This window comes from Neomonachus schauinslandi, chromosome 13 (assembly GCF_002201575.2).
Source record: "Neomonachus schauinslandi chromosome 13, ASM220157v2, whole genome shotgun sequence".
In the NCBI taxonomy this organism is placed as follows: Eukaryota; Metazoa; Chordata; class Mammalia; order Carnivora; family Phocidae; genus Neomonachus; species Neomonachus schauinslandi.
In genome coordinates this window covers 82,638,731-82,650,784 of record NC_058415.1, presented here as the reverse complement: position 1 = coordinate 82,650,784, position 12,054 = coordinate 82,638,731, and the positions used below count along the sequence as shown (strand labels likewise).

General features: G+C 40.0%; 1 protein-coding gene across 1 annotated transcript in view; it reads left to right on the top strand.

Moving 5' to 3' along the window:
- The window catches only part of DENND1A (DENN domain containing 1A), a 502,559-nt gene that overhangs the window by 33,162 nt on the left and 457,343 nt on the right, over positions 1 to 12,054 (top strand). Inside the window, exon 2 of the mRNA XM_044920818.1 lies at positions 7,174 to 7,244. Coding sequence (XP_044776753.1) covers positions 7,174 to 7,244 — 71 coding nt within the window. The remainder of the gene's footprint in view (positions 1 to 7,173; positions 7,245 to 12,054) is intronic.

Here is a 12,054-nt window from a genome sequence, read left to right as displayed (position 1 = left end):
GTTGCTATTTTGCTTGATAGATACTAGCTGGTTTGAAGATTAGATGATGGTGAAACGAGTAAGGTGTCCTAACACTGTGTGTGTTTCAATTTGTAGCTCTAAATAACACTTAAAGGGATGAGGGCCTAGCATTATAGCATGGTTACCATATGCAGCGAAGATTCATTTTATGAGGAGTTAGTGTTATATTTTTCTCCTAATCTCATAATATGTTGTAATTGAAGAAAAGTAGATCCTAATTGAAAGCTGATGATCCAGCAAAGTGATCAATAGCATGATATTCTAAAACAACAACAAAAAAACCCATTAAGCTTTCCTGCTGCCTGAATCTTGTCAAAGCCTTTGTCTGTTTCATGACTTCAAGCTGAGTGTACTTAATCATTTTGAGAACATGGCCCTGAGCACTGAGCATGGCCCTTCCAGTGAATCACTGAGAATTGTGTTCAGAAGAGTGGTATTGAATAGAAATGCTCTCTTGGCTTACTTTCAGGCTTCATTCTCCCAGAAGCAAGAACTGAACAGACCTCCCTTCTTTCAAACACATTTTAGCTGTTTGTGTGTCATTTTTCTGTATTTAAGAGCCAAGGCTGTTGTCAGGTGTGACTTATTGATACCTTTGACTCCAAAGGAAAATATCTTTAAAGAGTAACAGTCATGTGTAAGCAGTGTGTATTCAGTAAATTACCTCTTGTCAGAGAGAAGCAGTTACTAGGAGCCGGAAATCACATGTCAGGTGTTGGAGGAAGACTCATTCATCAAACACTTACTATGCCAGGTGTCAGACCAGGGTTATGAGAAGACTGTTGGTGCCCTCAAGAAGCTGCCAGTCTAGAGGGGAAGGTGGATATTTAATCAGAGGTACATGGGTGGTTCTCCACTGGCTGCACATTGGAATAAGTTGGGGGAGCTTTAAACAAATACTGGTGCCTGGAGATTCTGATTTTAATTGTTCTGGGGTGTGGCCTGGGCATTAGGACTTTTAAAAGCCCCTTGGGTAATTGTAATTGCATCAGCGTTGAATGTGGTAAGAACAGCAAGAGTGGGGGAAGCACAGGGTGCCTTGGGAATGTAGAGGAGGGGCACTTAACCCCGTCTGCGCTGTGGGCAGGGGGGATTGAGAAAGGCTTCCTAGAAAGGAAGAAGTGCCTGAGCTGAGGCTTGATGAATGAATTTGTCAAGTGCAAAAGACTGGAAAGACTGTTCCTTGCAGAAGAGCATCTGAATAATGTCAATAATGTCAAACGGTAAAGTGGTTAGAGCTTTTGGATGATTCATGTTGATTCTGCTACTCTTTTGCTTTGACTTTGGCTAGTTTATCCTGAGTTTCAGTGTCATCCTTTTTTTTTTTTTTAAAGTTGTAGCCTTTTTTTTTTTTAAAGATTTTATTTGTCAGAGCACAAAGCAGGGGGAGTGGCAGGCAGAGGGAGAAGCAGGCTCCCCGCTGAGCAAGGAGCCTGATGTGGGACTTGATCCCAGGGTCCTGGGATCATGGCCTGAGCCGAAGGCAGATGTTTAACTGACTGAGCCACCCAGGTGTCCCAGGGTCCTCCTCTTTAAATGGGGGTAAACACTCGTAGGGTAGTTGAAGATTAACAGAGATAATGCATGTGAAGTGCTTAGCATCATGCCTGGCACACAGAAATAGTAGTGGAAGGGGTACGGTAACGGTGTACCTAGTGAACCAAAGTATGGCTTGTTGAGCAGGCTACAAGTAGTTCTGTACAGCTTCATGTTAGGGTACAGGACTGCAGGAGGTGAGGGTGGGTGGCAAAAAAAAAAAAAGTTGCTTGGCAGGTAGGCAGGGTTCCAGATCATTGAGAGAAATGTAAGGCAATTAATAGTGGGATATCGTGGCAGAACCAGGACATTTCCATGGTAATATGTTAAGCTATATCATGAAGTGTTCTGGGAAAACTTGGGTCCATATTGGAAAATTGGCTCTGAATATGGTATTCTCAGCATCATTACGTGTACTGAATTAGCAGTGAGTGTTAATAGGACAGAAATAGGTTTTTCGGTTCCTTTAGCCAAGTAGTTAAAAATATTGAGCATCTTGAGGAGTTATGGAGGAAATAAGCAGTCTCAAGGTAGTCTCAGAGACTCTCTGGAAATTGTTAGTCTTAGGTGTTTATAGACTTAATGAAAATATTAAGAGTCTCTTGGCCATTTGCATTTAGAAGAGACACTTTTAAATTTATTTTTTGATTTGCAGAGAAATAGAAAATGCTTCCATCTGCATTGGCTTCACTGGCCCTTAAAATAACTTATGTATATTTGTTGGTATGTTACATAACTTGTCACAACATTAGTCACCACTTCTTCCATAAGGCAACATGTAAGTGATCATGGATAAGCATGACTATAACTTATAATTATAGTCCAATTTGTTCTTAGTGTTTTAGTCAGCTTTTTGCCTTTTTTTTTTTTTTTTTAAGGAACTGTCATAATCTTTGGCTCCATGTAATAGAACTCTCGCAGCTATTTGAACTGAGGGAAAAACTTAGGTAGTTTTATTATTACTCATTAGAATGAGGCAGTAACTATGGAAAGCAATAGGAGTAAGCTTCCGTGCTTCTACAAATGCTATTTTTCTTTGAAATCTGTTCTATTGCAAAAGCACTGTTGATGGATTACTAAGGTATACCTTAAGTTTATTTTGTTTTATGTACTAAGTTATTTGGAAGAAGAATTCCGTTTAACTTGATCAGTGGTTCATTCTTAAAGTGTGATCACTAGTCCAGCAGCCTCAGTATTACCTGCTAGTAAGCAAGTATTTGGCTACTTGTTAGAGATGCTTCTTGGGCTCTCCCCCCACCCCTCCCAAACTCTGGAGTAGGGCTGGAAATCTCTTTTCACATGCTAAAGTTTGAGAATCACGGAAGTGTATAATCACTCCTATCACTGAAATCTTTCAGACCCTGGGAAAGGCTGGTCTGTACTTCCTTTATTTCTTCTACTCAGTATTTGATTCAGGCTATGTCCCAGGCACTGTTTAGGTACCTGGGCAACACTAGTGGGTAGGAGCGACAAAATCCTCCTGCAGTTTACATTCATAGGAGGGAGACTGACAATGACCAAGATTGTGATAGATATGCTGTGGAAAATTAGATGGTAGAGAGTGTATTGGGGAAGGCCTTTCTGAGGAGGTGAAATAGAAGTTGAGTTTTGAATGACAAGAAGGGCCACCTATATGAAGATCAGTGCAAAGGGCTGTTAGAAATGAGTTTGGTGTGTTTGAGGAGCTGAAGGAAGGACAGTGTGCCTGCAGAGCAGTAGCAAGGGGAAAAAGGTATGAAATGAAGTTGGAGAGGGAGGGAGAAGCCAGATCATGTAGACCCTGTAAGGACTTTTTTCTCCCATCTTCAGTTTTTTTTTTTTTAATTGTGAAATACATGTGAAATTTACTGTCTTAACCATTTTTGTAGTGTACAGTTCAGTGGTATTAAAGACATGCATACTGTCGTGCAACCATCCCCATTATCCATCTCTAGAACTAAGACTTCGAGTGATGGGGGATACTTTAGGGAGGTTTTAGACAGAGGACTGACCTAAACCGACTTTGCAATAAAAGGATTACTGACCACTAAGTTGAAATCTGATCAAAGGAGGGCAAGAGAGGAAGCAGCAAGATCAGTCAGGAGAGTATTGCAGTCATCGATGAGATACGGTGATCTGGCAAGGATAGCAGGGTTGGGGATGCTGAGAAGCATTCAGATTCTGGTTATATATATATATTTAAAGATTTTATTTATTTATTTGACAGAGAGAGAGAGACAGCAAGAGAGGAAACACAAGCAGGGGCAGAGGGAGAGGGAGAAACAGGCTTCCCGTGGAGCAGGGAGCCCGATGTGGGGCTCAATCCCGGGACACTAGGATCATGACCTGAGCCGAAGGCAGATGCTGAACGACTGAGCCACCCAGGCCCACAGATTCTGGTTATATTTTGATGATCAAATCAACAGAATTTGCTGGTTGTGACATGTGAATGATTGTGGCTAATATATAAAAGAGGGGTCAAAGATGATATCAGGTCTTTTTTTGTCTGAATAATTGGTGGAATTCAAGCGACTCAGGTTTGAGGAAGAAAAGCACCATTTGTTAAATTAGAAATGCTTCTTGAATATCCAAGCAGGGATGTTGAGTAGGCAGTTGGATAAGGGAGTCTGGAGTCAGGGAAGAAGTCAGGTTGGAGACATGATTTTGGGGCTTGTCAGCATTTGCATGGTAATTAAAGCTATGAGGCTGAATGAGATCATCTAAGTAATGAGCAGAGAGAGGGAGAGGTCCAGGACTAAATTCAAGGGTAGGAGAGCTTACATGAGAAGGAGCAGCCAGTAAGGTAGGAAGAGAACCAAAAGAGAGTGATATCCTGGAAGGCAAGAGAGGAAAGTGTTTCAAGGACAGAAAAATCTATCGACTGTGTCAAATGCTGCCAAGACGTTGAATAAGACAAGCCCTGAGAATTGGCCATTTTAGCACATTTTAGCAATGTGGTTGTTGGTAATCGTGACAAGTTTTTGCAGTGCTGTAGTGGGTTCAGAAGCCTGGTTGAAGTGTGTTAGAGATAGGGAGAAGCAGCAGAGACAGTGAGTATAGACAATGTTAGTCCAGTCTTCATTTAGAGACATAGCAGATCTGTACAAAATACCTTAACCTAATGGCACAGGTTAATGTATCAGAGCTTTAGTGTTAAAAAATTTGTTACGTAATATCTCCGTAGGCATGTGTTTGTTATTTCAATTTTCCAAATGAAATTTTGAGATGAAATTCAGCCAGTTGCAAAATCGGCTTAAGAAAGGTATGTTTATTTAAAAAGTTTTTTTAAAAAAGATTTTATTTGTCAGAGAGCGAGAGAGAGAGGGCGCGTGCATGCGCGCGCAAGCCAGGGGCATGGCAGGCAGAGGGAGAAGCAGGCTCCCTGCTAAGCAAGGAGCCTGATGTAGGTCTCGATCCCAGGACCCTGGGATCATGACCTGAGCTGGAGGCAGACGCTTAACCGACTGAGCCACCCAGGTGTGGAAAAAAAAAAAAAAAGTTTTTTTCTTTTAAAGATTGGCTTATTTTAGAGTGAGCAAGTGCAAGTTGTGGGGAGGAGGGGCAGAGGGGGAGAGAGAGAGTCCTAAGCAGACTCCGTGCTCAGCTCAGAGCCCAACGTGGGGCTCGATCCCATGACCCTGAAGTCACGACCTGAGCTGAAGAGTTGAACACTCAACCGACTGTGCCACCCAGGCACCCCAGGAAGGCTATGTTTAGATTTTAGAAGGAGTCTTCCTGATGCTCTTTAAATAGCCTTAGAACATTCCTTTCTTTAATCAAACACTCTACTTTGAGATCATTTGAATGAAAGGGATGTTTCCATAAGACATTTTCAACAATGTTTGGTGGCCAAAGGATGCTAGCTTGGTAGACCTTTTTGTATCCTCCTGCAGGGAAAACACACAAAAATTTTAAGGCTCTCTTCAAACTTCAGTTTACTTTGTTTTATTTAGCCTATTAAGTAAAATACTCTACTGTCTGATTTTTAAAATTTGACAAGGTATATTTAAATACCTTGAACTTTAGAGCAGCCAACTCTTTTCACTGTAGGTACTTATTTAAAGCAAAAGCTTAAGTTTCTCTTCAGTGAAAGAATGATAATCTTTCACAAGAGAAATAGATTCCTGATTGACAAAACACACATTTTTCTACTCCTAAGGAAGTAGAGGGAATATTAAAATGTTTTATTGAATCTAATACGCTTATTTGTAAAATGCACCATTATATGTATTACTAAGAAAGAAAAAAAAATGCTGCCATTTAGCATTAAGATGCAATAGATTGTAAGAGATGTGGGAGTGTCGGGGGAAAAAAGTTCATCTTAGAATCAATGAAGCACAGAATTCGAGCTCCAGGAGGGTGAATTCAGGTTCTGGCTGTGTTTCTAACTAGCTGTGGGACCACCACCAAGTCACATAGAATCTCTTTGCCTCAGGTTCCTCACCTGTATGGTGAGAATAATAATAACTGATCCACCTGTCCTCATAGGATTATAATGAGGTTGAAATGAGATGAATGAGAGTTATTTTGAGAAGTGGAATCTACTGGGCAAATTCAGGGTATTTATTTGAAATTAACCGTTAGATCTGATCAGGTGACTGAGCCGTGTTGTCAGGTTTAAAATTTTAGAATTCAATTGTAGACATTTGAAAGTATAACATTTTCTCCTAAACCATTTTCAGTCAATCTGGAAATATCTTTTTTTGTAGTTTCAGAATCAAAGAGAAAACTCAAAGCTAATATAACCCAATATTCTCATCATTCAGAATTAACAATTGTTAATATTCTGTAACTGCTGTGATCTTTTTCAGCCTTATTTTGATATGACATAAAGAGGTAAAAGGATACAATAGTGAACATTCATATGCTTGCCAGCACAGGTGAAGCCCCCTATGTGGAAATGGTATCTTATATTTAGATTAGCATCCTGTCTTCATAATAGCCTAGTGATTTAGGATACCGTTTCTCTTGTTTCAGTCTTTAAAACTTGTAAATAAGCAAGTTAACTGCATCATATGTGTTTTATCCTGGAATATGCGGGAGAAGCTACTTTGTGCTAGTGTTTCCTTGGTTTGAGTTTCCTCAATATTCTACCTGTGGCTTTGGAGATACAGCTGTGTAAATTCAAAATATGACGCCTGTGAAATCATAATCACAGCTAGCCTATTATTTGTCAGGCATTGTACCTAGACAGTTTTCGTGTGTTAAGTTTCACAATAATTCTTCTGGTTAGGTGTTTTCATTTTTTTTTTTTTCTTGAAGATTTTTATTTGAGAGAAGAGAGAGGGAGCACAAGGGGGGGGGGTGGGGGGCGGTGTATGAGCAGAGGGAGAGGGAGAAGAAGACTCCCACTGAGCAGGGAGCCCAACGAGGAGCTTTATCCCAGGACCCTGAGATCATGACCTGAGCTGAAGACAGGTGCTTAACTGACTGAGCCACCCAGGCACTCCAGGTGCTTTCATTTTATAGATTAGGAAGGCGTGGCTCAGAGAAGTTGAGTAACTTGGCCAAAGTTCCCCAGCTATTAAGTTGTGGAGCTAATGATTTTAAATAAGGTCTGCCTTATACCACAGCCCACATGTTCTGTACCATGCTGCCTCAATCCTTGTCAGTAATCACAATCTGTTTCTTTTGTAGGCAGAACCCAGAGACCACTTTTGAAGTCTATGTTGAAGTGGCCTATCCTAGGACAGGTGGCACTCTTTCAGGTATTTGCATGTTTGATTATATGTGTTTATTGTATGAGATGGCTGTGCAGGACATCGCTTCTCAGCCTTTTGGCTAAGATCAGGGGGAGATAGCTGTCCATGTGGGATATGTGAATATTCTAAACTGTGATTTATCTTTAAATATATTTGTCTTTCCCTTTTATTCCACATCATCCTAAGGAATGGAGAATAAGCACAGTGAACAATTTAAGAGTCACTGCCATGACAGGCTTGAAGTATGGCTTTATTCGTTGTAATCATTGAGTTTTGGTTTGTATCTTTCACAGATGCCTGGAAGTCAGCTGCTTAGTATGAAATATTGTCACCTTGCTAATGAGGAAGGCTTAGAATTAGGTTACAAAATAATATAAAGGGAAATCTCTGCCACTAAACTGGAAGGAGATGTTTGAAATGGATTTAATGTAGTAAATTTTATGTCTGCTGGTAAAAGTTGGAAATGAGTTGAAGAAAACACCTCTCCTGGCTTTAGATTTTGGACTAATTTGGATGTGTATTCCTGGACAACAGGGTCTCAGATAAGGTTAGAGTATCTTGCAAAGACTGAGTATATTCTCAACTAAAATCCTTCTTGGTTAATGAGAAAAAAAAAATAACCCTGTAACCTAGCGTTCTTTTTCTTGGTAACTAAGAGAGTGATGCATTTGCCAGAGGTATGTCAGGGAGCAACTCTTGGTCCACACACACAAACAGTTGTGCGTATTACTTGGTGTTTAGGGAGAGTGAATTTACTTGGATTAGAAACTTGGAGTAATCAGGATTCCAGTGGTGCTCTTAATTGGCTATGCAGTATTTTCTATTTCATTACGTTAGACTGTAATACTCACAAAACAGCTACCTTTTATTGAGTATCTGTTCCTTTGTCCTATGTGCTTGACATTTTATCCTTACAATACAACCCTTTAAAGATAGTTGGGTGGCAGCTCCATTATACCTACGAGAAAATAGAATCTCTGGTCAAATAATTTACCAGGATCATCACTGTGCAGAAGAACCAGGATTTTTGGTTTCAAGTCTTCTTTACTCTGCTAAGTTGCCTTCTTGAGGGCCATGACCATGTTGGGCACATCTCTCCATGTCATCTACAGGGCTTTGCATAATGTCACTAATATTTGTTAAAATGAATGAATTTCTCTTAATAGCAAAAGTGATATAACTGTGTGTTCCACTTTCTGGATTATCTAATGAAGGTTACAAATTTGTGGTCATTCTAGAAGTAGAATGTTAACATCCATGTTAAGTTATCCCTCTTATTCTGCAAACCATTGCCTTGGGAAGCGTCTGTTATTAGGTGCATACCTGCAGCAGCCCCTCTGTGGGCCTACTTTACAGAGTAACCATTTGATGGTGATGGCTATGATTTGACAGATAAATTTAGGGACAGAATTTTTCTTATTTTACAGTTGCTAATGTTTCCTCTTTCAGTGTTCTAGGATTTTTTCCTCCCAAAGTTAAAATGATTTTTTTTGGGGAAAAAGAACAAAATTAGAGAAGTACAAATAAGATGGAAGAATGAACAAAATGCGAAGTCTTTATCTTACCCCAGTCATCTTAATTCCTCTGCGCCATAGACAACGTCTTCCATGTTTAACCCTTTAGTATATTTTAAAAACTTTTAATTTTGAAAATATTTTAATTTTATTTTTTAAAGATTTTATTTATTTATTTGATAGAAGAGAGACACAGCGAGAGAGGGAACACAAGCAGGGGGAGTGGGAGAGGGAGAAGCAGGCTTCCCGCGGAGCAGGGAGCCCGATGCGGGGCTCGATCCCAGGACCCCGGGATCACGACCTGAGATGAAGGCAGACGCTTAACTGACTGAGCCACCCAGGCGCCCCTTGAAAATATTTTTAAAAGATGAAAGTTATAAGAATGGTCAAGTGCATATGCCCTTTCCTCAGCTTTGTCAGTTGTTACCCAATTTTGCCATATCTGCTTTATCACTCTATATGTATATGCATACTCATTTTGCTGAGCCGTCTGAGAATAAATTGCGGATATAGCGACCCTTTATCCCTACATACTTCAGAATATATCTCCTAAGAATTTTCTTACATAACTCTAGTACAATTATTGAAATACAAGAATTTAATGTTGATATAATGTCAGTTGTCCATATTTAAATTTAATCAGTTGTGCTGATAGTATCCTTTATAGCATTTTCCTTTCTGATCCAGAATCCAATTATTCAGGGTCATGCAGTCCACTCAGCTTCACATGTATTTAGTTTCTTTCAGTAAGTAAGAGTTTTGCAGCCTTTCCTTACCTTTTATCACAGACATGTTTTGAAGAATTTAGGTCTGTTGTTTTGCAGAAGGTCTCTAGATTTGGATCTGATCATATCCTCATGATTAGATTCGGGTTATGAAATTTTGGCAGGGGTCTCTCTGTGTTACTGTGTATCATATCAGCAGGCACATGATGTCTGTCCCTTATTTGTGGAAAAAAAGTACATGGAACTTACATGTACAGTTTAGCAGATAATGATCATGTGCCCATGTTACTGCTTTCCAGGCTAAGAAATATAATGTTTCCTGGGTCTAAGGAAATACTATTACTGCAGGAGGGCTCCCTGCCTGGCCCTGTGCTTTAGTGGGCCCTACTTTGGTGCTCTTCCATGGGGCAGAGTCTCTGGGCCCTGTGGGACATGCCTGCTTAGAGCCTGAACTTTTCCATGGTAGACCATACTTTTAGTACCTAGGATCTCAGAATTTCTTGCCCAAATGGCCCTGAGCTTGTTTCTAGAGCCTGTGTGAGTCCCTTTCCTGGGGTCCATACTTCTGAGGGTGTATTCAAGGGATGGCCTAAATGTGGCTGTGTGTGGAGAGTAGGGTATGGGATGGAGCTTGGACTTGTGAGTGGAGGTGACTGCATGCTTGTGTGTGAGGTTCTTGGCTGTGTGGGGTGGAGAAGAGGGTGATGGGTGGTGGACCAGTGGCCAGTTCTCCCTGGATCCGCATGTTTCTGCATGGGACTCTGGGGAATCCCAAAATTCTCTGTATGAATCTGGCTTTCCAGGCAGTTATAACGGTATATTTGTCATGATAGGAGGATAGAACATATTTTATTTAATATTTTGTAAGCTTGTTTCATATCTGTTAAATATTAACATACATGGCCTCTATTTGTACTCTTGCTGAAGCCCTGTAAGTGTTGGAGGTGGGTTTGGTTGGCACCCCAGAGGTTCCTCCTTTCCTTTCTCCAGAGGTAACTGTCCTGACTTTTATGATAATCATTTGTTTTTCTTTATAGTTTTATGACCTAAGTATATCTCCTTGAAAAATATAATTTATTGCTTGCCTCTGAATTTTATAGAAACAGAATTATTCTTTGTGTAGTTTTGCTGCTTTTTTTGCTCGAGGTTATGTTTGTAAGGGTTCTTCATGTTGTGTGTAGCTATAGTCATTCATTTTCATTGCTGTGTAATACACTGTAGGATTATATCACAATTTATCCGTTCTGTTGAAAACACTTGAAGTTGTGTGCAGTTTTGGGCTATTACAAGCGATGCTGCCGTAATCATTCCTTATACGTGAATCCTGGCGCACTTAAACGTACATTTCCTTAGGATAGATACCATACTTGATTACTGGATCATGCTAACCTGTTTTTCAAAATTATGCTAGTCTACACTCCCTCCAGCAGTGTTTGATAGTCCTTATTACTCTACAACTTCATCAGTCCTTGGTACAGTTAGATGTGTTGATTTTTGGCCACCTGATGGTTATATAGCAGTATCGCATTGTTGTTTTTATTTGCATTTTCCTGATGACTAATGAGACCAAGCACCTCTGCTTATTGGCCTCTTGAATAGCTTGTTTTTTAAAGTGCCTGTTCAGTCTCTTGCTAACTTTTCTTACTGAGTTTTCTACCTTTTCCTCATTGATTTTTAAGATTATGTAATGGATACTAATTATCTCGTTGTATGTATTACAAATATCTTCTTCCACTCTATGGTTTGTCTTTCACTCTCTTCGTGTTAACTTTGATCGTAACTTCTTGATTTTAATATAGTACAATTGACCAGTATTTTCCTACTCCACAGTTATGAAGATATTTTCCTCTAAGAAATTTATGGTTTTGCCTTTCGCATTTAGGTCTTTAATCTTTTAAGGTTTTTAGTTTTCTCTCAGATGATTAGCTAATTTAAAAATTGGGAGACTAATTAGGGGCGCCTGACTGGCTCACTTGGTAGAGCATGCAACTCTTGATCTCAGGGTTGTGAGTTCAAGCCCTACATTGGGTGTGGAGCCTACTTGAAAACAAAACCAAAACCAAAACAACAATTGGGAAACTAAATCTGCATTACTGGGGTCTACTACTCCTTTACTTAAAACATTTTAATAAAATGATCAGGTACTTCTAGGGGCACCTGGCTGGGTCAGTTGGTAGAGTGTGTGACTCTTTATCTTGGAGTTGTAAGTTCGAGCCCCATGCTGGGTGTGGAGGTTACTTAAAAAATAAGGTCTTAAAAAAAAAATAATCAGGTACTTCTAAATCATACCAAAAAAAAAAAATCACCTCACATTAAAAAAAAAAAAAAAGATGACAGATCTGAGAAAGGCCAGTAAGAAATATTACTAGACTTTAGGGGCACCTGGGGTGGCTCGGTCGGTTAAGTGTCTACCTTCAGCTCGGATCATGATCTACAGGGTCCTGGGATTGAGCCCCCTGCATCTGGCTTCCTGCTCAGCGGGGAGCCTGCTTCTCCCTCTCCCTCTGCTCCTACCCCTGCTTTTGCTCTCTTCTTCTCTCTCAAATAAATAAATAGAATCTTAAAAAAAAAGAAATA